Source organism: Oryza sativa, chromosome 12 (genome assembly GCF_034140825.1).
Source record: "Oryza sativa Japonica Group chromosome 12, ASM3414082v1".
Lineage (NCBI taxonomy): Eukaryota > Viridiplantae > Streptophyta > Magnoliopsida > Poales > Poaceae > Oryza > Oryza sativa.
The window spans coordinates 12,629,752-12,655,936 of NC_089046.1; the positions used below are offsets into that span (position 1 = coordinate 12,629,752).

The 26,185-nt window shown below is 49.7% G+C and overlaps 1 protein-coding gene and 2 long non-coding RNA genes across 7 annotated transcripts; 2 read left to right on the forward strand and 1 right to left on the reverse strand.

Annotated features, from left to right (window-relative positions):
- Nucleotides 1–1,511: 1,511 nt before the first annotated feature.
- LOC4352042 (15-cis-zeta-carotene isomerase, chloroplastic) lies at nucleotides 1,512–4,719 on the forward strand. The gene is made up of 4 exons (NM_001423465.1): nucleotides 1,512–1,986; nucleotides 3,586–3,732; nucleotides 3,820–4,029; nucleotides 4,177–4,719. Exons 1-4 carry the CDS (start codon nucleotides 1,576–1,578, stop codon nucleotides 4,510–4,512), a joined length of 1,104 nt encoding a protein of 367 aa, NP_001410394.1. The 5' UTR covers nucleotides 1,512–1,575; the 3' UTR covers nucleotides 4,513–4,719.
- Nucleotides 4,720–6,509: 1,790 nt separating this feature from the next.
- On the reverse strand, nucleotides 6,510–20,217 carry LOC136354826 (uncharacterized). The gene is made up of 2 exons (XR_010738657.1): nucleotides 19,668–20,217; nucleotides 6,510–6,958 (listed from the first exon to the last, which is right to left on the reverse strand). It is a non-coding gene; the product is annotated as an uncharacterized lncRNA (long non-coding RNA).
- Nucleotides 20,218–20,996: 779 nt separating this feature from the next.
- On the forward strand, nucleotides 20,997–26,185 carry LOC4352044 (uncharacterized). 5 transcript variants are annotated; one of them, XR_010738653.1, is made up of 8 exons: nucleotides 20,997–21,428; nucleotides 23,092–23,256; nucleotides 23,478–23,536; nucleotides 23,724–23,759; nucleotides 24,219–24,282; nucleotides 24,502–25,359; nucleotides 25,456–25,811; nucleotides 25,902–26,185. It is a non-coding gene; the product is annotated as an uncharacterized lncRNA (long non-coding RNA). The 5 variants fall into 5 exon arrangements; XR_010738652.1 differs by having other exon boundaries at nucleotides 25,915–26,185; XR_010738654.1 differs by lacking the exon at nucleotides 24,219–24,282 and having other exon boundaries at nucleotides 25,915–26,185.

Sequence of the window (26,185 nt, forward strand, 5' to 3'; positions counted from 1 at the left end):
CACCTCTCGGCCATCCTGTATTGGAGTTTACATTGCGAGATCATCTGTACTCAAACATAAGCTTAGTTTATTTTTATTGCCTGCTTGCAACACCCAGAAGGTCACGGTAAGTGAAGAATGAAACCTCTTTGTCACGATAAGTGAAGAATACAATAAAAATAATTTAGGGTAAAACTTTTTTATTCTGTGTTCTTGGTTCTGTGACTAAAGCGCTAATGTTGGAAAAAAAAAACTCAAAATCAACTTCAAAATTCAAAAATCAAAAAGCTCGCAAGCAAATAATGGAGTTCATCAGTTTTTTTTTTCTTACATGGGTTGGATTTAGACTATAACCTTTAAACATAGTGAAAAAAAGCCATCAGCATGTAAATCATACAGGCTAGTAACTTTAGCCCCTTATATTGTTCAAAGTGTATTAATATTAAATAAAATCCTATTAAAAAACGGTTACAATAATGAGAGAAGATTACCTCGAAAATTTTGTGATTTATGAGCCTCTATACGCTAAGGAACCGGGCGATCCATTCAACTAACGGAAATAAGCTAATTGGATGATAGGATGCTAAGCATTGTACCCCAACATAGTACTCCATTTGTCTCAAATTATAGGATGGTCTCAAGCTAATTGGATGATAGGATGCTAAGCATTGTCTCAAATTATAGGACGTTGAATCGTAACTTTTAACTAATAATCATATTAATTATATCTACACTAAGTATTATATATGTTATATCACTATATTTATATTTTAAAGTATTTTTATGTATTGAAAATTTCATGTTCGTTTGGAAAATAAAATGAAATAAATTAATGGTCAAAATATATTCCTGAGGAATGTGTAAAAATAATATATGTCTTATAGTTTGGGACGAAGGAAGTAACTTGTTAGGCAATTCCCATTGAGATTTCATACTCATATGATAGAGTATTATATATTTATATGAGCCATTTCGATCATCAATTGAACATTTTGTTACTTATGTCACACTCTTGGAAACATAAAAATGGTATCTTCTATTGGGGATGGCCTTATAAAGCTAGAGAATTAGAGGATACGCCTATGTGCCTAACGCTTTACGCCTAAGTTACCAATGTCACAATGGTATCGAGCTATTTTCACCATCATGAGGAGACCGGTGAACGTTTGATCTATTACTGAGCCACCTCTTAAAAGCTAGCTGTAGAGATTATTAAGAGTAATTGCGAAGATATTTTTTTATATTTAATATTTTAAATTAAAAGTATTTGACCAAGCATTATTTTAAAGATGCTTATTATATTTTGGACATTTAAGATAAAATACGTTTAACAGCCCTCCTGTAGAGCAAAATATGTACTACACGCACAGCCATTTTCGTCAGCAAAAGGTCGGTCAACGAAAGGTCAAACTTTGTAGTCGGGCCGGCGGCACGGCTGGAGCCCGCCACGTCGACACCACCCTCCAAATCCCCACGCCGACCGCATCCTCCTCCCGAAGATGCCGCCTCCACCACTCTGACGTCTACTAACCCCCCTCCCACCACCACCACCACCACCACCACCACCACGCACCTCTCCCCTCCCCGCCGCCGCCGATGGCCTCCCATCTCCTCCTCCGCCTTCCCGCCCCTCCCCCGCTTCTCCTACACTTCCCGCAGCGGCGAGTGACCCTGCCACAGAGCCGGGTGTCCCCCACGGCGCCGCTGCTCGGGGCCCGCCTCGTCTTCTCCCCAGCCTCCGCCGTCCGTCCGGCCCGGGCGAGGGGGTCCTCGATCGGCGGCGCGGGGGAGGACGACTCAGACGGCGAGGTGGACGGGGCCCCGCGCCTCGTCGGGGAGGACTCGGCGGCGTTCCGGCTGGGCGACCAGCGGGTGGCGTCGTGGGTCTACTTCGGCGGGATACTCGCCGTGGTGCTGTGGGGGCTCAACGTGCTGTGGATCGACCCGGCCACCGGGGTCGGGACCAGGTTCCTCGAGGCCGTCGCCGCCGTCTCCGACAACCACGAGGTGCGCCGGTAGATATCGTTTTCCCTTCCAGAAAATTGCTTTTCGCTTCTCTTGTGTTAATTAGTGTACTTTGAGAGGAGAGCCTCTTTACTTTTTTTTTTTGGCCAAACCTAATATTTCTGCGTTTTATATACTGAATTAATAATTCAGTATGGACTAAATATGCATGCTTTTAGTCAACCTGTACTGACTAGTGAAATGACAAACCAGTGCAGATTCCATTTTGATGCTCTGTGGCATGTAGGTAGTTCAACGCTTTTTAGTTTGGACTGCCAATGAAGCAATTGAATGTGATATTGATTTCTTGTGTGCTTCTAGTTTCGGTAATTCAAACATAAATTGGACCAAATAAGACAGATCAGGCTTGATGCTTGTGAAACTGAACATTCCCTCCCTATATTTACATGAAAGCTATAAACTGGGTATATGGCAAACTCCTATTTATGATGGAAAATCAATCTTTTGAGACCATAATTATGGACTTTAGTAAGCTAAATGCTCCTTTTGAATAATGGAGCATCATCATTCATGGGTTATCCATGTAATTCGATAACTGTAGATGTTTGGTAATTTCTAAAGGGAAAAAGTCAGTTGTAAGTGTACCAGAAAAATGTTTTTGATGATTTAAGGCTCTGAATTTCAATAATAACTTCAAAGCTCTTTGCTGGATGGAAATGCTTGGCTGGTTTTCAGTTACACTTGCTGATGAAGAAAATTATGTTTGACATCACCTATTGACTTGATTTAGAGCAGTGCATAAGGTTGACATGATGAATAATGTAGTGATAGTTCCCAAAACTTGGGGCTACTGTACAACTTTCTTCTCTATTTATTTCCTGAATGTGAGGATATGTCAGACTTAATTTAAGTGCTGTATGTTCTCAAGCATAGGAGCCTCTAAAAGAATCAATAACAAGAAAATTTGCAAAACTCTGTGTGGATACATATTTCATCCTTCGTGTTACACCATTGACGAAATCAATATTTGAGGAAGTAATTCTAATGTTTGCTGAGGCTCACCATAATTATCATACTAGCTCATAACTGATGGTATTATCAAGCTATGATTTCATCATTGGGGTGGAAGTAATTAATCCCTTTTCAGGTAAAATATCTAGGTTACATTCAGCATACTGAAATTTAAAATAATTAGCTGATAACATGGGAAAAATATGCACAACAGTACAATAATAGTTAATGGACATCTTGTAAGCATGTGAGGCTAATGAAATAAAAAGCCTTGTGTCTTCATAATCCCTTCCGTTGTAACAAGCTTCTCTGTGTGTGTGTGTGTGTGTTCTACAGTCAGCATTTTTTCCCTTCAAATGGTATTCAAAACCAAATTAGATATGTGTGTTGTAAACGTGTAATGTGACAATTTACATATTTAAATTTAGCAGTCAGTTTCTACCATTTTGCTTTGCTGTTCCTTTTTTCTTTTTTCTTTTTTTGTCTTTTCAGTGGTTTAACATATGGTTGACATCGTGTGTGCTACTATGGTAATACTGTCAAGTACTACCTACTACCTGTATGGCTGTATCTATTGTGTAACATTTTAAAAATAGATAAATGTGCTTACCAAAAGACTATTGATTTCAGGTCACTATGCTGCTCCTTACCATCATTTTTGCTGTCGTCCATAGTGGTATGGCAAGCTTACGTGAAACTGGTGAGAAAATAATAGGGGAGAGAGCTTACCGTGTAATGTTTGCTGGAATCTCACTGCCTTTAGCAGTTAGTACTGTTGTAAGTGCTTGGCATACCTTTTTTTGGACAGTTGGCATCTCAATGGCTAAGTTCTTCTGTATCTTAGAACGTTGTCCTTTCTTGTAGGTCTACTTTATAAATCATCGGTATGATGGCATTCAGCTATGGCAAGTTCAGGGTATTTCAGGCATCCATGAGCTTGTTTGGCTCTCATCTTTCATCTCATTCTTCTTTTTGTATCCATCTACTTTCAATCTTTTAGAAGTGGCAGCTGTTGACAAGCCAAAATTCCACATGTGGGAAACTGGAATAATGCGCATCACTAGACATCCACAGGTAATTCCAGGAGGCCATTTTAAAGATACTTGTCATGGAATTCTTTAGTGATATTAGATATAAACCTATGTTTTTTATCTGTTATCTTTCCTTGCATATGTTTTGACTCATAACATATAATATGGTTTGCTTTATGGTATTCTATAGATGGTTGGACAGGTAATTTGGTGCTTAGCCCACACGTTATGGATTGGCAATTCAGTTGCTGTTGCGGCATCCGTTGGATTAATTGGTCACCATCTGTTTGGTGTTTGGAATGGTGATAGGAGGCTGGCATCACGCTATGGTGAAGCCTTTGAAGTTCTGAAAAAGAGAACAAGTGTTATTCCTTTTGCTGCAGTTATCGATGGAAGACAGAAACTACCCAAAGATTATTACAGGGAGTTCATCCGGTTACCATATCTCGCAATCACTGCATTAACTTTGGGAGCATACTTTGTTCATCCCTTAATGCAGGCGTCCAGCTACCAACTCCCTTGGTGATTGGTGTACATAACAATGTCCACAAAGAGAACACGATACAGAAATAGTGACTTTGTACTTTGATAGACCTGATAGCCTGGCCTTGCATTCGTTATTTTAATACTGGCCTGCTCACACTTGTTGTAAAAGAAGACTAACGAAAGAGTACCAGGTTGATGTAGATGGGAGTATTCAAGACAAATGGATTGCACGTTGCCATGCTTCCTGAGGACATCTCTATACTCATTAGTTGTGCATCTATACCAACTAGTGAGCGTGCACATGCAAGGCACGTCACGGATAGACATATATAACCATATAGGCAGAGTAAAAGTTTTTGTTACGTAGATCGTGCACAAAAGTCATGTTAAGCATTAGGAGTGCCAATTGGTGTAGCAAATCCCTTTTTATTTGCCTAATATTTTGTGTGTTCATTTGCCTCTTCAATGGCATTTTTAATGTCATGGACACTCCTATGGAAGAATCATTATTATCCGTCGCTATTTTAAATTTAGTACATGTACAGATTGGCTACATCCAATCCAGATAGATATATTTATGTATGGATTAACATACATTCTTGTTGTTGATTTTAAGTATACATGCTAGTTCCCAATGTATACACATTCAAGAAAACGTTGTGGTAGGCGTATTATCTATCTAAAGATTCAAACAAATAAAAAGAATATCGGCATTTATAGATAGACCACACAGGGTTTGTATATCAGGATAGCTTCAGGTGCTTGTTGGTTGCTTGAATGTCAATTGACAAAACAGACAAGTACAAATAATTCAGAATTGATAGTTCACCATGCAAGCTCAAAAAATACATAAGTTAGAAAGAAACAGTTTAACGTTTAATTATGGGATGCCATTTAAAGAAAAAATGTTTGGGCTGCAAATTTTCAGCTATGCAACCTTGTGAAATATATAAAAGAAATATTAGCAGATAAAAGATAATAGGGTTGCGAGACTTTCCAAATAATTATATTAGCATAGGAAAGATAAATGGTCCAGGAAAAAAAGGTGTGATAATTTGGAAAAATAAACATATTTATCGGTAGTTCCCTAAAAGTGAAAACTATTCCCTATATCAGAAGTGCCAGGTATAGTATACAAAACCGTGGCTTTATATTACCTTGATCCCTTCCAGTGAATAACTAAAGTACCTTGGATATTATACAACATGCTTTAAGTGGCTTTTTTATGATTCTTTATGGAAATTCAAGCTTTGATTTTCATAACAAGCTCAATACTGTAGCCCCAGAAGTGGAGAGAATCTATATAGATCATTGAACACACATTTTTCTCAGACGATCCCATATCCAAGAGGTAGTTGATTCAATAAACATTCAAATATTGTCAAACACCTCCTGGGGCTAGATTGATCTCATAGTTTACAATGATGAAATAAGAAATAACATAAGTTTTTATTCATGTACTTTTATCAGATTCAAATTTCACAAAATAAAATTAAAGCCATCCAAAAGCTAATACTGGAGCAATGCCTGACTGAGACTGCCAACAGAAAAACGGTCCAGAGCATGGGAGAGGAATATTCAGGGCCCCTTTGAATCGCAGGGTAGAAAAACGGAGGAATAGGAAAAACACAGGATTCTGACAGGAATTAAAGTGTAAAACAGAGGATTGCAAAACACAGGAAAAACACAAGAATGGTCGTTTGATTGGAGCGCGGGAAAAACGCTGGAATCGGATGAGAGAGATAGACTCAAAGGAAATTTTCCAATAGATTGGAGCTCTTGCTAAATTTCCTCCAAAATCCACATGCAATGTGCCATTCCATAGGAATTTCATAGGATTTGAAAAACTTCAATCCTTTGAATCAAAGGGCCAAATAGAAAAATTTCCTATAGAATTTGAATCCTATGAAATTTCTACATAAATTCTTTGATTCAAAGAGGCCCTCAATGCCTTAACCCCGTGCTATTCCTAGCATTGGGTCCTTCGAACAAAACTGTGGGCTGTTTTGCTCCTGCTGCCTCGATTCAAAATCATGTAGACAAAATGCAGAGTATTAATTACAAAATGATATCAGCAGCAGTTACTCAGTTTAGCATAGGATCTAATAAAATAAAATGTTTGACACTTTGGATAAGCAAAAGAAATCATGATATGTCTTCCTAGGTAGTGATAAACAGCAAAGCCAACATACTCATTTAACTATTTCCTGAGAAACAACAAAATTGGCAAGTTCTAAAAGACAAGAGAAAAAAAAATCCAAAAATGACTACCAAAATATACCAGTGGAGACGTACTTAAATTGTTTATCTGGAAGGTTTAGGGGACATAATGGCCATGACCGGGGTGTGGGCCGAACGCGATCACGATGCGGAAGGGATCTCAATATAGATAACTATGCTCACCTGAACAATGCATGTTCAGGACATCATATCAAGCAGAAGAGAGTCAACTTAGGCATGCTACTTCTCATAATTTCATAGCTTCCCTGTAAAGAAACAAACAGAACAATTAAATTTTACATGAACCAATAAAAGGTCAACTGTATTGTGTAGAAGAAATTCTTCTAAGTTTAATATATACATAACACCGAAGGAATCAACACATGCATGGGCCCCTTTAAATCACAGGATTGAGAAAACAGAGGAATAGAAAAAACGTAGGAATTGAATGCCACACTTACTGAATTCCTATGGGATTTTGAAACACAGGAAAGTCTTCGAACTGTCGTTTGATTAGCACACATGAAAAACGCAGGAACCTTAGACACATGAAGAGGAAAACATGAGGTGAGACCTCATGCTTATTTTCCTTCAAAATTGCTCTAGTAAGGTTCATTCCATAGGAATTTCAAAGGAATTGATAGGAAACAATCCTTTGTTTCAAAGGACTCTATAGGATTATTTCCCATAGGATAAAATCCTCTAGAATTCCTATGGTTTTTCCTTTGATTCAAAGGGGGCCTAAAAGTGCTTGTATTTATCTATTAAAAATGCTTGTGAATCAGGGGAGTTCAGGGGAAATTTAGTGCACTCCGCACACATGTAAGAATTGTACATCAGTATAGAAACTTGCAGCTAACAACGAATTCATATGGAACGGCAAAAACTCAAATTATTTTGAGGTGTACATCGAATGCAGAGCTTTCTTTCGGCCAATTACTTTCTTCTTATTTCACTATTCTCTCAGACCATTTGTGGCAACTTTCGAGCAGATTTTGTTCAGAATCATCAAATATTCGAGAAGAAATTCAACTTTGCAAGCAATTAACTTCTGATGATAAATTGAAGAGAAAGGGGAGATGATTTAAAGGATTCACTCAGATTGGCCATAGAAATTATGTAGAAACCTGTAGTGAGTAATAGATTGGATTTAAATATATCTTTGTGAGGTATTTAACTTCTAATGATGAATTGAAGAGAATGGCGGTGATTTAAAGATTTCACTCGGTGAAGGTTGGTCTTGCAAAATTATGAGATAGGCCTGCAATAAGCAAGAGAACATTTATTTGGGAAGAAATTCAACTTTGTAAGTATTTAACTTCTAATGACGAATTGAAGAGAAAATGGTGGTGTGCTTCACTGAGACGGGCCATAAAAAAATTACTCCTATTCAGAGACTGACGGAGCGTGGGGCTCCTCACCGGGAGACCGCGCAGGCCCCCCTTTGCCGGTTCGGCCGGGGGCGCTAAGCGAGTTTCTTCGTCCTCGATCTGTGGAATGTTCGCGAGAGAGCAAATGCACGAGACACGGGCGATGTAGACAGGTTCGGGCCACTGAGAAGCGTAATACCCTACTCCTGTGTTCTGGTGGATCTGTGTGTGAAGGAGTTACAGAGAGCCGGAGAGCAAGAGAGTTCAGGCTCTAGAACCCCTCTTCCTCTTTCTCTCCTCTACGAGCTCAGGTATTCTCCGAGTTGTCTTCTTTTTTCTTTTTCTGCTTTGGTGGGCAAGGTCCTCCTTCTATATCTCAAGGGGATACCACATGCACCACTTCTACCTACTCTTCTTTTGGGTGGAGACCCACCCTATCTTGACCAAAACTTGGCTTGCGCCTTCCCCTGGAAGCTAAATCACAGCTTGTCCTTGAGTGAGGCCCAGCGCCGTCACTCGCCTGACACAGGGGATATCCCTGTCATTCCTTCATTAATGTGTGGAGATTTGCAATGGCCGCTGTCCCAATGACCCTCCGATGGGATGGGTCATACCTACCTCCACTCCGCCGGAAGCAGATGCAACGTGGGAGCACGGTTGTCTGCCGATGACGTGACCGGCGTCAGACCAGTCACAGATCGATCATTCTTGTCCACCACGCGTCAGTTTAGCATGCCGCACGTCTGCCCTTCTTCATACAATGACTTCCTTGCAATGGTTGCGATGAAGCCTGGCATGAATCTGGTCGGGACTGACGTGTTAACTCCAGGAGTTAGCACGCCGGCTCCGGCTTAGGGACGAGTGCCTGGAGGCTCTCATCATTCCGACGGGACAGGGCGAGGCGTGTGACAGGCCGCCTGTTGCCACCTAACCCGTGATCTGACCGGTCTGTGACCGGTCACACACTGCGACCGGTCACGGACCGGATAAGCGTGCGCTGCGCTGCATTAAATGCGGCGTGGCGCGCTCGTCCAACCCGCAATAAATACGGTTAGGTGAGCCCCGCTGTGCTCACCTAACCTATACACGTGGCACCAAAATCATAGGGGGTCGGGGCACCCCAGCCCTCGGGGCCAAAACGGGAGCGGCCCGACCCCTCGGGGAGACAGAGGGAGGGGTGGCCTCGTCACCCTCAGGCCTGACCCCCCCGAGGGGGTCAGGCCACGTGGGTGACAGCGGCTGCCCAAGCCTCTAGTCACGATACCCCCGGTCCCATGTCACCGACAGTAGCCCCCGGCGTTACGCCAGGGCGATCGCCCCCCTCGAGGGAAGCGCTCGGGTGTGACGCCACTCCTTAGGCCTGGTGACAGGTGGGGCCGGTCTCTACAGGCGGGCAGAAACCCAGTGGTCGCAAATCGCGCACATCGGCAAGGGAAAAACGACCGTCAATAATGAGCGGTCTCTTTAAGACCGCTACATTACTCGAGTAGCGTGCGAATCGGGACGAGCCGGTTCGTTTCGCCTGGAGACATGATGATGGCGCTTCGGTCGGCGAGCGTAGTTAACGCGAGCACGATCTGTCCCATCTCAACTGCCACGGCCGCACATCTGCCGCGTGCGCCGCAAACGGGCGAGTGGGATTAGTGGAGGCGTGGGCGCGAGAAACGAGGGGGCGAGGTAGTGGGCGCGGGAAACGAGGAGCCGGGAATAGCGTTGGCAAGGGTATAAAGACGCCGAGGAAGAGATTCGTTTCCTTCCTCTCGCCACTATTCCCCTTGCCTTCGCCACTTGCGCTCTAACTCTTCGTTTCCTGTGCCCTACCCTCGCCGTACTCGCTCGCTCTCAAGCTCCTCCTCCGCCGGCGTCATGGCACGGGGCTCCACACCGCTCGACGGTAGCGTGCTGCCGCCTTCCCGCATCGTGAGCGAGAGGCAGGCCGGGCTGCCGCGCCGATTCATGCCGGAATCTGCCACCGGCCGGGAGGTGGTCGAGCTGGGCGAGGGACGCCCGGCGCCACACTACCCGGGGCGGTCCGTCTTCTTCCTCTCTTTCGCAATGGCAGGGCTGGTCCCGCCATTCTCTTCTTTTTTCATGGATATTCTGGAGTTTTATGATCTCCAGATGGCGCACCTCACCCCTAACGCAATAATGACGTTGGCCATCTTCGCGCACCTGTGCGAGATGTTTATCGGGGTGCGCCCATCTCTCCGGCTGTTCCAGTGGTTCTTCACCGTACAGCCGGTGTCGCCGCCGACGGTAGTTGGTGGTTGCTACTTCCAGCCGCGGGGGCAGGTGCTACACCGCTACATTCCCTGCGTTCTCCGCAAGAAGTGGGACGACTGGAAGAGCGATTGGCTCGACGCCGCCCGGGGAGTCCTTGACGCCGCCGCTGCACGGGAACGGCGGGCGGCGGAGAACGAGGCGGCGTCCCGGCAGCGCGAAGAGGCCCTTGAGGCTCGCGCCATGGCGCTGGAGGAGCGCGCCCGCGCGAAGGAGAGGGACCTGGCGGACCGCGAGGCCGCCGTCGCCATCCGGGAGGCAACACTGGCGGCACACGAGGCCGCCTGCGCTGAAGAGGAGTCCGCACTCCGCCTCCGCGAGGATGCGCTCGCCGAGCGGGAACGAGCTCTTGAGGAGGCCGAGGCCGCGGCGCAGCGGCTGGCGGACAGCCTGTTCCTCCGCAAGGCAGCACGGGAGGAGCAGGCGCGCCGCAATCTGGAAGGCGCCCGCGCCGAGAGGGCCGCACTGGATCAGCGGGCCGCTGAGCTCGAGGCGCGGGCGAAGGAGCTAGACGCAAGAGCGCATAGCGGCGGGGCGGCCGCGGGCGACGGCGACCTAGCCGCCCGCCTCGCAGCCGCCGAACACACCATCGCCGAGCTGCAGGGCGCGCTGGACTCGTCCGCCGGGGAGGTCGAGGCCCTCCGCTTGGCGGGCGAGGTAGGGCCCGGCATGCTTCGGGACGCCGTCTCCCGTCTAGACCGCGCCGGGCGGCAGGCGGGCCTCTGGGGCGGGCGGTGCGCGAAGTACGCCGCCAACCAGGGGGGCCTCGCCCAGCTCCTCTCAGAGATGGCCGGGACCCTCCAGCGACTCCCCGAGGAGCTCGAGGAGACGATCAAGTCATCCTCGAGAGAACTCGCCCGGGGGGCGGTGGAGCTCGTACTGGCAAGTTACCAGGCCAGGGACCCTGACTTCTCCCCGTGGGCAGCGCTGGACGAGTTCCCTCCCGGAACCGAGGACGGCGCGCGCGCGCAGGTCCGGGACGCCGCCGACCACATCGTCCACAGCTTCGAGGGTACGGCCCCTCGGCTCGCGTTCGCCCTCGACTCCGACAAGGAGGGCGGTGACGGTGGTGCGGACGACAGCGACGACGAGGCTGGCGACCCGGGCGCGTCGAAGTGAGCCCCCAGGCCCCCGCCAATCTTAAATAGCTTTTTCTTTCTTCTTCCGAGGCCTTCGGGCCCCCTTCTTGTATAGACTAATTTAATCTGCAATCAAATAAAGAGGAAATTTCTGTGTCAATTCTATTTGTCGTGTGTATGAGACGAGGATGGTCTGTGCCGCGGTCCTTCTGTGTCTTGGCTTGAACAAGGGCTCGTGCCCAGGTCCCAGCCTCAAATGGCGCGGGTCGGGGCTAGTGCCTGGGGAGATCCACATGTCGAGACTGGCCAGGCCGGGAGCGCGGTGACCGAGGGTTATGGGTGACCCGATTGTGGGCCTTTGCCGATTCCCCCCCGGAGTTCACCATGCCCCGGGGCGCGGCTCGATTCTGGGCCCCGTTTGGCGATTTCCGCCGGCCCGGGCCACCGAGGGCAGGGTCGAGCACGAGCGTGCTAATTCAAGCCAAGATTCTTCAAAAGGAAACAATGGCACAGACACAGTCCTTAGGAAATCGAAAAAGCTTTTATTGAAATACGGAAGAGAAAAAAGATAAGTATATACATGTGGTAGCCCCCGGCCAACCCTGCATGCCCGGGGGGGTGCGGGGTTGGCCCGAGCCCGAGACCTGACACCCGACCCCCACTAGGGGTAGAAGCGACGAAGGTGTTCGATGTTCCACGGGTTAGGCAGCTCTGTGCTGTCGCCCGTGGCCAGCCGAACGGAGCCCGGCCGGGGGACGCCGATCACTCGATACGGACCCTCCCACATTGGTGAGAGCTTGCTCAGTCCAGCTCGCGTTTGGACGCGGCGTAGGACGAGGTTGTCGACGCAGAGTGATCGGGCCCGGACGTGGCGCTGATGGTAGCGCCGCAGGCTCTGCTGGTAGCGCGCGGCTCGGAGGGCCGCGCGCCGCCTTCGCTCTTCCAAGTAGTCGAGGTCGTCTCTGCGAAGCTGATCTTGATCAGCCTCGCAATACATGGTGGCCCGAGGGGACCTTAGGGTGAGCTCAGATGGGAGGACCGCCTCCGCGCCGTAGATGAGGAAGAAAGTCGTTTCCCCGGTTGCTCGGCTTGGCGTGGTTCGGTTCGCCCAGAGCACCGCTGGCAGCTCCTTGATCCACGAGTCGCCGTGCTTCTTGAGGATGTTGAAGGTCTTGGTTTTGAGGCCCTTGAGGATTTCCGCGTTGGCGCGCTCGACTTGGCCATTGCTTCTGGGGTGGGTGGGGGAGGCGAAGCAGAGCTTGATGCCCATGTCTTCGCAGTAGTCACCGAAGAGCTTACTAGTGAACTGGGTGCCGTTATCCGTAATGATACGGTTAGGCACCCCAAACCGAGCAGTGATGCCCCTGATGAATTTAAGCGCGGAGTGCTTATCGATCTTGATGACCGGATAAGCCTCGGGCCACTTAGTGAACTTGTCGACAGCGACATACAGATACTCGAACCCGCCCGGGGCCCGCCTAAACGGACCCAGGATATCGAGCCCCCAGACAACAAACGGCCACGAAAGAGGTATGGTCTGCAGGGCCTGGGCCGGCTGATGGGGTTGCCTGGCGTGGAACTGGCACGCCCTGCACCGCCGGACCAGGTCGACCGCATCGTTGAGAGCTGTCGGCCAATAGAAACCCTGGCGAAAGGCCTTGCCAACCAAGGTGCGTGAGGCGGAGTGGGCTCCACACTCGCCTTCATGGATATCGGCAAGAAGCTCGACGCCTTGTTCCCGAGGAATGCACTTCAGGAGGACTCCGTTAGCCGCGCGCCGATAGAGGGTCCCTTCCACCAGCACGTAGCGCTTGGAGATGCGCTGGACGCGTTCACTCCCTTCGCGGTCCTCGGGTAGAGTCTTATCTGCGAGGTACACCTGGATCTCAGCGATCCAAGCAATCAATCTAAGGGAGCTGGGAGCGCTCCCCTCGGGTCCCGAGGCCTGGACTCCGATGGGCCTCGGGGGCCGTTCAGGCGCGTCCGTCTCCCCTAGGGGGTCGGGTCGCGCCGACGGCTGGGCAAGCCGTTCTTCAAAGGCGCCCGGTGGGGTCTGGGCTCGCGAAGAAGCGAGCCTTGAGAGTTCGTCGGCGACCGCGTTATCCCGTCTGGGCACGTGCCGAAGCTCTATCCCGTCGAAATGGCGCTCCATACGCCGCACCTGGCGCACGTAAGCGTCCATCTGCGGGTCAGAGCACCGGTACTCCTTACAGACCTGGTTAACGACCAGCTGGGAGTCGCCTAACACCAGGAGGCGGCGGATCCCCAGTCCAGATGCCACCCTGAGTCCCGCAAGGAGACCCTCGTACTCCGCCATATTATTGGTCGCCCGAAAGTCGAGGCGAACCAGGTATCTGAGGACGTCTCCTCTCGGCGAGGTCAACGTGACTCCCGCACCAGCGCCCTGAAGAGACAGGGAGCCGTCGAACTGCATCACCCAGTAGGCGGTGTGAGGCAGTTGCGAGGGGCCCGGGCTGGCTTCGGGGACGGAGACGGGCTCGGGAGCTGGGGTCCACTCTGCCACAAAGTCGGCGAGGGCCTGGCTCTTGATCGCGTGGCGTGGTTCAAAGTGCAAATCGAACTCAGAGAGTTCGATTGCCCATTTCACCACCCGTCCAGTACCCTCTCGGTTATGCAAGATTTGGCCGAGGGGGTAAGACGTAACCACCGTGACCCGATGCGCCTGGAAATAATGGCGCAACTTCCTCGAAGCCATCAGAATAGCGTAAAGCATCTTCTGGGCCTGAGGGTATCGGGTCTTGGCGTCCCGGAGGGTCTCGCTAACAATGTAGATGGGCCGCTGCACCTTTCGGCGGGGCCGATCCTCTTCGCCAGGGGCCGCATCTCCAGGGCGCTCTTCGTCCGAGAGGCCGCGCGGGGCGCCCTCGGCTTCTGCGCCGATAACCTCGGGGTCAGAGGGCGACAGGCGCGGCCTTCCCGTAGTGGCCCCGGGGCCATCCTGGGGGTCGGGGGCGTCTGGCACCGTCGGACAAGCAGGCGAAGGGCCAGCTCCGGCCGTCGGGGGCCTTGGGCCACCGTTCGGCTCGGGGGCCTCTCCTCCCTGCTCTCTCCCGGGTCGAGTCGACACAGGGTGGTGATGCGCGGAGTGAGGGTTGTCCTCGTCACGCTCCACGACCAACGCCGCGCTGACCACCTGCGGGGTTGCCGCCAGGTAGAGTAGCAATGGCTCATCTGGCTCCGGGGCGACCAGGACTGGGGGAGAACTGAGGTACGCCTTCAACTGAGTGAGGACCCGCTCAGCCTCCTCCGTCCAGGTAAACGGCCCGGAGCGTTTGAGGAGCTTAAATAGGGGTAGTGCCTTCTCTCCCAGCCTCGATATGAACCGACTTAGGGCGGCCATGCAGCCGGTGACGCATTGCACATCCCTAAGCTTGCTGGGGGGGGCGCATCCGCTCTATAGCTCGTATCTTCTCGGGGATGGCCTCGATGCCTTGGGCAGAGATCAAGAACCCGAGATGCTTGCCCGCAGGCACGCCGAACACGCACTTGTCGGGGTTCAGCTTTATGCGGGCGGAGCGGAGACTTTCGAAAGTTTCCGCTAGATCTGAGAGTAAGGTCTCTTGGTTGCGCGTCTTCACAATCAAGTCATCAACATAGGCCTCAACATTACGTCCTATTTGGCTACCCAAAGAAATTCGAGTAGTACGTTGAAAAGTAGGACCTGCATTCTTTAACCCGAAAGGCATTGTCGTATAACAATAAGTTCCTATGGGGGTAATGAATGCAGTTTTTTCCTCATCCTCCCTAGCCATGCAAATCTGATGATAACCAGAGTATGCATCTAGAAAACACAAAAGGTCGCACCCCGCGGTGGAGTCTACAATCTGATCTATGCGTGGCAGGGGGTAAGGGTCCATAGGACATGCCTTGTTAAGGTCGGTGTAGTCGATGCACATCCGAAGCTTGCTGTTCGCCTTGGGAACGACGACCGGGTTCGCCAGCCACTCCGGATGGATGACCTCACGGATGAATCCGGCCTCCAGAAGTCGCGCCACCTCCTCGCGGATGAAGGCTTGACGCTCCGGGGCCTGCCGCCGCACTTTCTGCCGGACCGGCCTTGCGCCCGGCCGCACGGCGAGACGGTGCTCAATCACCTCCCTGGGGACCCCGGGCATGTCCGCCGGTCTCCAGGCGAAGACGTCGGCGTTTGCCCGCAGGAAGGAGACGAGCGCGTCTTCCTATTTGTCGTCCAGAAGACCACCGATTCGTGTGGTCTTGGACGGGCCGTCGCCCAGGGCAACCTCCTTGACCGGGACCTCGTCGCACGTGATCATCCGCTGCCTCGGGGCGGCTAGAACGGAGGTGCTGAGCCTCTCGTCGCCACCCGCGGGCTTGGACACCGCGGCGAGGTGGTCCGCGCGCTGCTCCATACAAGCAAGCGCGACTTTGAGGTCGCCATGGACGGTGATGGGGCCACCGGGGCCCGGCATCTTCATCTGGAGATAGGCGTAGTGGACCGCCGCCATGAACTTCACCAACGCGGGCCTCCCCAGGACCGCGTTGTAGGGCAGACTGAGGTCCGCCACATCGAAGTTTACCCGCTCCGTGCGGAAGTTGGCGGAACCACCGAAGGTGATCGGGAGGTCGATATGACCTAGTGGCCAAGTGTGCCCCGGCGTCACACCGATGATCGGCTGGGACGGCCGGAGCACCATCCCCGGGGCCTTGATGGCGTCAAAGGCCGCGGGGGAAAGGATGTTGAGGGCTGCACCCCCGTCTATGAGGACACGCCCCAACTTCACATTGCAAACGGTGGGGGAAACCACCATCGCGATCTGTCCTCCCCGGGCAACGCACGGCGGGTGGTCGGTCTGGTCGAAGGTGAGGGCAACCTCCGACCACCGCGCCCGCCGCGTCGCCTCATGGGTAGGGGCCGCGGCCAGAAGCTCTCGCTTCATGGCCTTGAGGCTCCGGCGAGAAGCGTGAGCGCACGCTCCCCCATCGACGGTGGCGACGGTGGCCCCAGGCTCCTGGAACCCCAGGTCATCGTCGCCATCGTCGACGTCCTCGGCGGTGGCCTTCTGCTTGGCCTCACCTCGCCGGTTGCCGGCGGGAGCCGCCGGGGCCTTGCCCTCACGGCGCTCCTGCCTCCTCTCCTCCTCCCACTTCCTCGTCCGCTCAGCCAAACTTTTGACCGCGCGGCAGTCCGCGAGGTCGTGGAGGGAGGTGTTGTGTACGGAACACCACTTGCCGGTCGGGCGCTTCCTGCTGGGAGCGCCGGCCTCCTTTTTGTCGCTCGCAGGCCTCCCCTTTCAGGTGGCCCGCGAAGCGCCCTCGATGGCGAGGACATGACCCTCATTGTCGGAATGGGCCGACCTCTTCTTCCTTCTCCTGTCCCGCCGCCCTGACCGAGCGACGGACCCGGGGGCGGCCGGAGCTGCCACACCGGAACCGGAGGAGTTCCAGGTCCAGGCCTCCTCCTTGCGAGCCACACGGTCCGCGAGCTAAAAAAGCTCCGCGGTGGTCTGGGGCTCCTTGGAGGCGATCTTCTCGAGCATGCGGTTGTGCCGCACGCCCCCCCTGAACGCGTAGATCACCGCGTGTGCGGGGATGCATGGTATGGTGTTGCGGACTTGACAGAACCGCTGAATGTACGAGCGAAGAGACTCATCGTCCCTTCGCTGTACCGCATGCAAGTCCGCTTCTTCACCTGGGCGCGGATATGTGCCCTGGAAGTTCATGGTGAACTGCTGGCACAAATCCTCCTAAGGGTGGACCGACGCGGGTGGCAAGTTCATTAGCCAACCCCGCGCCTGACCTTTCAGGGCCATGGGTAAGAAATTCGACATGACCCTGTCGTCACCCCCCGCGGCCTCGATCCCGGTCGTGTAGATCTGGAGAAACTCGGCGGGGTTGACGCTTCCGTCGTATTTTTCGGTGATAGTGGGCCGGAACCTTGGGGGCCAACGGACGTTCCGAAGGCTCGCCACAAAGGCTCGACAGCCAGCACCGCCAACCGGGGACTCGGGGGGCTGGCCCCCGTGCCCGGACCGAAGTGGCGCTCTGGACGAGGAAGCGCCCTCCGTTGCGTGGGCAGCACGACGACCATTGCGCCGGCGCTCGATATTGAGGCGGGCATCCGGCCCCCCACGCACATCTTCTTGGGTCGGAGGCGTTGATGAGGGAATGGCGGACGAACGGCGGATAACGGCCGCCGCTCGCCGCGCCCTCCGCCTCGACGACACGGAGTCGGCGGTAGCAGCGCCAGAGGCCTTGGTGGCGGAGGACCGCCCGCCGGCGCCTAGACGCTGCTGCGCCGTCATGACCAAGTTGGCCACGTCATCCAGCCAACGTCGAGCTGGAGTCTCTGGATCGGGGACGACGGGCGGGTGACGCAGGAGCGCGCCCGCAGCTTGGAGCGCGCCCTGAGGCGTGCTGCCATCGCCGTAGACGAGGAGGCGACGCTCCCCATCTCGCCGTCCTTCTCCATCGCCCGCGGGCGTCGAAGTCGCGGATCTTTCGACCTCCTCGAGCGCCTCCTCCCGCCCAAGACTTCGGCGAGAGGGGGACGGTGGAGTACGAGCTCGACGGCGCGGGTTCTGCTCCCCGTCGTCACCGCTAGCGCTCGGAGAGAGGTTGTGCGCCACTGCCCGTTCGGCCATTGGGCTGAGCGGGAGAAGCTTGGCGCACACGAAAGAGGACGAGGGCTTAGAAAGACACACGCGCCCCCTACCTGGCGCGCCAGATGACAGAGCGTGGGGCTCCTCACCGGGAGACCGCGCAGGCCCCCCTTTGCCGGTTCGGCCGGGGGCGCTAAGCGAGTTTCTTCGCCCTCGATCTGTGGAATGTTCGCGAGAGAGCAAATGCACGAGACACGGGCGATGTAGACAGGTTCGGGCTACTGAGAAGCGTAATACCCTACTCCTGTGTTCTGGTGGATCTGTGTGTGAAGGAGTTACAGAGAGCCGGAGAGCAAGAGAGTTCAGGCTCTAGAACCCCTCTTCCTCTTTCTCTCCTCTACGAGCTCAGGTATTCTCCGAGTTGTCTTCTTTTTTCTTTTTTTGCTTTGGTGGGCAAGGTCCTCCTTCTATATCTCAAGGGGATACCACATGCACCACTTCTACCTACTCTTCTTTTGGGTGGGGACCCACCCTATCTTGACCAAAACTTGGCTTGCGCCTTCCCCTGGAAGCTAAATCACAGCTTGTCCTTGAGTGAGGCCCAGCGCCGTCACTCGCCTGACACAGGGGATATCCCTGTCATTCCTTCATTAATGTGTGGAGATTTGCAATGGCCGCTGTCCCAATGACCCTCCGATGGGATGGGTCATACCTACCTCCACTCCGCCGGAAGCAGATGCAACGTGGGAGCACGGTTGTCTACCGATGACGTGACCGGCGTCAGACCAGTCACTGATCGGTCATTCTTGTCCACCACGCGTCAGTTTAGCATGCCGCACGTCTGCCCTTCTTCATACAATGACTTCCTTGCAATGGTTGCGATGAAGCCTGGCATGAATCTGGCGGGGACTGACGTGTTAACTCCAGGAGTTAGCACGCCGGCTCCGGCTTAGAGACGAGTTCCTGGAGGCTCTCATCATTCCGACGGGACAGGGCGAGGCGTGTGACAGGCCGCCTGTTGCCACCTAACCCGCGATCTGACTGGTCTGTGACTGGTCACACACTGCGACCGGTCACGGACCGGATAAGCGTGCGCTGCGCTGCATTAAATGCGGCGTGGCGCGCTCGTCCAACCCGCAATAAATGCGGTTAGGTGAGCCCCGCTGTGCTCACCTAACCCATACACGTGGCGCCAAAATCATAGGGGGTCGGGGCACCCCAGCCCTCGGGGCCAAAACGGGAGCGGCCCGACCCCTCGGGGAGACAGAGGGAGGGGTGGCCTCGTCACCCTCGGGCCCGACCCCCCCGAGGGGGTCAGGCCACGTGGGTGACAGCGGCTGCCCAAGCCTCTAGTCATGATACCTCCGGTCCCATGTCACCGACAAAGACCTACAGAGAGCAAGAATATTATTTTGGAAGAAAGTAGCCTAAGTACAGAAAACATGAATTAAAGACTGAGTGCATAGGGATAAAGCCTGTCTTGAGCTCGTAGACCGAGGCAGGTTTGGGTTGCAAATTCCATCTTTGTTATGTGCTATCTGCAAGAACTAAGAATTACTGACGAAAAACATGGAAAATTTGATTAAGGGGAATTGTTGATCACACAAAAAGAACTGCCAGCGGCCTGTATGTATGATTCCAATTCATGCAGCAAATAGGACTCACCATGAGATGCAACTCCAACAATTCTGAAGAACAACCAACGGCCCAAATCAGACTTTTCAGGCATAAATCAAATCGCGCGCCCGGGGGGGGGGGGTCAGAATCCAAACAAAGCATTGCTATTCCATCTGACAATCTCTCGTACATCTATCTCGAAACCACTTAGAAATCTGCACATTTTGAGGATCTGACCAAAGGAAATCCAGTGAGGGTTGTCACGGCACCACAAACTTTCGTGTCAGAATAATTTCAAAACCATCATGAACTAATCAAAAGAACCATGAACCATAACAAGCAAACCTCCACCACCCCGATTCATCATGAATATAACTAATAATCAAAGCAACCATGAACCTGGACCATAATAATCAAACCTCCATCAATTCGGTTCATCTCAACAGGCACTCTCCTTCCTGCATCATCTAGAGGAGCACAAACACATACCACAAGCCAGATCAGCGGTTACAAATAACAATCAACCCAGGGTATCGAATCACCTCGTGTAAGGACTGATAGAAACCGATGATCATCCATCCATCGATTGAAGGTTGTAATCAACCACTCAAATCTGAAATCAATCACCGAACCCAAGTGACTAAATCAAACGACCGGACTGTAGACGGGAAACTGACCTCTTCCTTGAGACCTCGACTTGGGAACTTCCAATCAAATCCGCTCCAGCAACAACCGAACACGGCGAAAGGACGACCACGGGAAACAACATATAGAACACAAAAAAAAACAAAACCAACAAAGGATCGGATTGAATTTGAATCAAATCACCGGGGACAAAAAAAATCAAACACGTCACAAGCGGGCGGATGCAGGTGAAATTCAGGGCGACGAAGGATCCATGGCTCCGATGGCGGCGGTTGCAGGCGGAGTAGGGTACCGGCCGGCGGCGAGGAGTTGAGGAGGCGGCGGGGGGAAGTGCGGCTCAGCGGTGAGGTGAGGCGGGCGGCGCGGCGGCGTGGCTTCGGTGGTGTGGGGAGGTCCGTGGAGATGGCGGCGTGGGGGAGGGCGGCGGCGGTGAGTTCAGGCGGGCGGAGCAGTGGCGTCCGGCGGCCGGCGCGGCGTGGGTTAGGTCCGGCGGGCGTACGCGTTATTTGTTTTTCGCAGCGTTTCCTTTTTTTTTTGGGGTGCGAGCGGTGCGGTTTCTTTATTAAGGATGACAGGTGGGTCCCACGCAATAGTGGACCTGATGAATTGCAGGATTAGAGATGAACTCGTACTTTTTATATTAGTATAGATATAAAATACACCAATTCATCAAACTCCTTAGATCTATTCATCGAACGGTTTATATCAAAAATTGGATCAACCACTGCAATTAGCGATCCCCACGTTCGATTAGCAGCGGTTATAGCGATACAGCGATCGATCGCGAGAAAGAAGCGGAAAAGGAAAAAAAAAACTTATCTCCCGTCGCCGCCTCCCGGAGCCGCTCGCCGCCTCCTCGCGAGCGCCCGCCGGACCGCCGGGTGCCGCCGCCAGCTCCGAGCGCTCACCCGCCGGAGCCGCGCCCCCTACCCCGCCACCTCCTCACGCGCGCCCGACGCTCGCCCTACCCCGCTGCTGCCGCCTCCTCGCAGCCGCCGGTGAGCCGGGTTTGCCGTCTGCTGGGGCCTTCTCCACCGCCGCCGCCGCCTCCTCGCGCGCAGCCTCTGGAGATCTGGGGTCGCCGTCGGCCAGCTCCTCCTCGCGTGCGCCCGCCCGGGATCTGTGGTGGGTTACGGCACTACGTAGTATAGACTCCAGGTTAAGGTGATGTCCTCTCTTTCTAAATCCTCGAACAATACAGATTTTGTGCTTTTATTATTTTGGGGTCATAAAATTGTTTACCTAGGGTTTGGGCAGGGTTTCTTATGATACGGGGCCCCAAATGTTTAGTCAATTGGTTCTCTCACCTCGCTATGTTATTTGCTCTTGTTTAGGAGATAATTTTACTTGGTATGAATTCTGCTTGCTAAGCATCTCACAAGTATCATATCAGTCATGCTTCCTCAGGAAATGTCTAAAAACATGGTGGACTGCCAATCACAAATTTATTCTACAAAGCAATTATCAGTTAATTACCTAAGGACTTGGCTGACTGCCGATTACCGATTATAGTGTAAACGGTAAGCATCAATTGTGGCAGTGCACATAATTGAATAAACAAAATGCCCAATGCCCCTAATTAATCTGAAAGCAATCCATCAGTTTAATAAATTAAGTTGTGGGATGCGGACTGCAATTAGTGTTTGGCCGTCAGGCATCTAGCATTAATTAGAATTCGGCCATCAAGCGTCTTGCATTCTGGTTGCTTACTTTGCCTATTTGATTGGGTTGGATCAGGGGTCCAATGTGATTTGGTCCGGGGGTCCCACACTTAAATTATACATAGCCAGGTTCCACAATGTCGTTAACCAAAGCACTCGCCCTTCCCATATTCAAGTGCATCCCCATTGATCTAGGTTGGCAAATCTTACTACACTATTTCGTTACCTCGTAAGTATTAAGTTCTTTTAGGGCAAGTACTATAAGGTTCTAAGCACAAACTCCAAAGTGCCATGTATGCTTAAATAATGATGTGGAGGAGAGAAAAGAAGAGAAAGGGGAGGAGCCACCCCTCATGCAAGGGGCAATCTCCAAACAAACTTCAAGAAACAAGAGAAAATAAGAGGGCTGATTGGTGGCAAGTGTATTGGGACTAGTGTATTAAATGCAATGCATTTACATAAGTTAATTTTAATTTTTGGATGGATGATGTGGATAAAATTGGAGGTGACCACCACATCTATTATAAAACTTGCCCTTATGGAACATATTTTTAGATTTAATTCCAATGATAGGCTTGAAGATATTTTGCAATTTTTTACTTATTGAAGTTGATGTGATGGAGCTAACATCAGCTGGAAGTCACCTTGAAAATGGCACATTTGTGTCTTGCCCATTAACTGTCAAGTATGGCACAATTATTAGTGTGTTTTCCCCTTTCTGCGGTGCAGGGAGACGCATATTACATATGTATCCCTCTATTCTCTGGATCAAAGAGTGCAGAGGTCCTTCAATTGCATTCTAAGGGGATAGGGTTCATAATTGAATCGTTTAGTGATGTTTGCAATCTCACAAACTCAGATGTCGTTAGCCTCTCTAGAAGACAAGAACCATTAGTGTCATAAATTATCAGGTTTGGATTTTAGCAGTTCTAGGTTAGATTATAATTCCAGATTAAAGTGAAAATGATGAAAGTTATAAATTAAAGATTTTGAGTGAAAACGTTACCAGATTTTTTTTCTCCAATGGAATGTTAATTGTTAAGTGCAATATATACTCTTAATTAAAGTTGTGTGCATAGATGACCTGCCAACAATACTATCCCGTATTGTTCAGTCCATTGATGATTGAACTGGATGTCAACTCCATGTCCTCATTGTCTTGCCAGGCACAGGGAGGCAACAATCCAATCTAGGAGAGATGGGATGGGATCCCAGCTCAAGGGAGCCCTGGCGGCAGCTACGATTGGGAGGACCTAAGCCCTACAGCCAAGCTCTATAATCAACCCCCTTTTGCTTACTGGCGATAAGTCAACCAACTTCCAATGATGCAGGTACTGATCCCCTCCTCCCTCCCTCTCCCTCCCTCTTTATCACCACATTAGCCGATTGATCACCAGCTTTTTATTCTGATTGCTCCAGTGAACTTTGTTCACAAAATAGTGTTTTTTTCATTTCTGATGCTTGTGCCTATCATGTGACTCCTCCGCTGACATGTACATTGATATCTGCCCAACTAATTGATGAAATGATCGTTTACATTTTTTTTGTCCAGTCAATAGTTTCTGATCAGTTTGGAGTAGTCTGTGCCATGTTGCTGTGATAATGCTACAGGTTAATCCTCCTGGCTCTCTGTACTGAAACAATTTCTCTGGATCTCTTTCCCTTTTGTTTTGGACCTTATACAACCTGCTGATGGCTAATAATGACATTCATGAATAATAGATCATATTAAAGCTGTTTGCATGATCTGCTCTTGTCAAATAGTTTTATGCAGTGACAACTCTTATTAACTGATCAGGTTGACTTCAAGCATTGGGCTAAAAACTAAGATTATGTAAGTTAAATAACATATATGCCGTCATTTTCAATTTAAGTGATATTGTGTCAATCTTCTGATCAACTGTTTACATCTTCGGATTATATAGATTCATGTCACCTGTGTATGTCTTCGGAATTATCTATGTTTATGTTACTGTGTATGTCTTCAGATTTATATATATTTAGGTCACCTGTGTATATCTTGAGATATTCCGTAATTGCATATTATTACAGATGGCAAAGATGCTTAATTCTATTTTTTTACTGGATATCCTTCAGCGATATGCCCCTGCCCGGCCTTGTCAGCTGATATGGCATACATTCCTCCAGGCTGCACTCACTTACACTTTTACTGTAGATTGATAGATTAATGTTCCTTTGTCAAGGTGAACCAATCAGCTAATGATGGTTCATATAGTTCTGATTTGAGTGCAACTATGTATCCACTATGATGTAGAATTGTGGGTATTTACAGATGCAATTTAAAAGGTATGCCACTTAGGAATCGACACTCAGGCACATGCACCTAGGCTTGATGGGTAAGTCTGGCCAATTTACATATGGGGAACACAAATTAATTTAATCAGTTATTCCAATTTATTCTTCTTTGTTTCTATGCATTGCAATACCAATTTGAGTGCCTATCTTGTCATGCTATTCAGCATAATGTCTTGGCAGGCTATGCATATGTTCATGCTTATATATGTAGCATTCATATAAGTAACTATTAATTGGATTGCTTGCTTTGTCTAATGCAGCCTCACCATTTCATTTGTGGCGAGTACCTTAATTCCATCTTGCCATTATCGAGGGAGTATATCATCTGCACCTAATTCTGTATATAGAGTATTTATTGACTAGGGTCTTGGAAATTTTTGAATTGCTGTCAGATGCAAGTTCCTCAGATTGATGATTTGATTAGTTTCACAGCTAATACCATTGATCACAGCTAAACACCACTTATAGAAGTTTAATGGATTTTTATCTAAAAAGGGGAAAAAGGGAAGTTAATAACTGAAACTGCATAGTAGTACTATGGTCTCTGAACAAAGAAATTTGTTGAGTTTCCTAGCAACTGCTGGGTGCATTTTCCTCTTGTTATGTGTGCCTAACCTTCCATCCATTAAATTTCAAAAGTGCAAATTCTTTGTATAGGTATTACTGGGACTCAAATGTACACCTTTCAGTTCACTCTCAATTTTGTTTCTGAATTGTGTGTCTGCTGATGCTTGCTTCTGAATTTTGTATCTGAAGGCGAATCATTGCTTCTGTTTTATGTAGTCCTCAGCTTGAGTAAGCCAGGAAATTATGCACTGTGTTGTCAAAAAGCTATGCACTTTGTTATTAGGAGTTGTTTAAATAATAATGGATCCCCTTTTGTTTCCAGCCTTGGAGATCATCCAGGTTCTCAGGGGGTCAACCCTATCAACATATATTTTTTAATCATTTCAGGAAGAGAAATAGAGAATTATTGCATGCATTCCTTTGATATCAAAGATTGGGATTAAATTTCCAGCTTAATCCTGACAGCCGCAATGTGTCTTGTGCAAAAGGAAGCAAGGCTGCAACTGAAACACGGTGAATAGTAAATAAAAATCTCGCTTTTAGGAAAAAAGGTGAGTCGTGCACAAGTGCTATAATCTGGTTTTGGCAAATTTTTATCGATATATACAACTCCGTTGCTTTGTTTACACAATAAACCTGAACTCTAGGTGCAGCAGCTTGAAGCATTAAAAAAGAAGATGGCAGCAAACAGATGTTTGCTTTATTGTATTCAATACTTGGATATTCCACTGTGCTTCCCAAATTGAGCTGAATAAATAGCTTGACGAATTGTTCTCTTAACATGTCTCAGTTGTCTTTTGTATCAAATCAGCAGCATAATCCATTCATGGATTGTTCTTTTTCACTGGTGATACAGATAGTTACTTCTAATGTTTTATGGAAAAGTTCGAGCTACAAAAATTTCTGAAGCAAGCTTACGGATTGTTTCTGATGAGTTTAGCAACTCTATGGAAACAAGCATAAGTGCTTCTCATCTGACCAGTTCCAAGAGAGAAGTAGCCAAGTAGGTAGCACAATCCCAAAACTGCAAACTTATTTTACTGTATATATGTACTTTCCTTCTTAGCATTTTGCATTTTCTGTAAACTCCCAGTTCTGTATTGCAGCTGGCATGGTTATGTTCATCAGAATATTGAATGTCAAATCGAAAGGAGGTGCCAACCTATAGCTATCAACGACATGGACACCATGGTTCAGATCCATAAATTTGGGGATCATGGATGTCTAGGTTCAGAAAATTTTGGATTTTAGACAACAATTTTCTAGAATTACCAATTCAGAAAAACACATTATGCGTTTTGTTATAATGTAATAAAATACCAATTTACGTTTATTTGATGAATTATCAAAGCAACGATTACAATACTTTTATTTTTA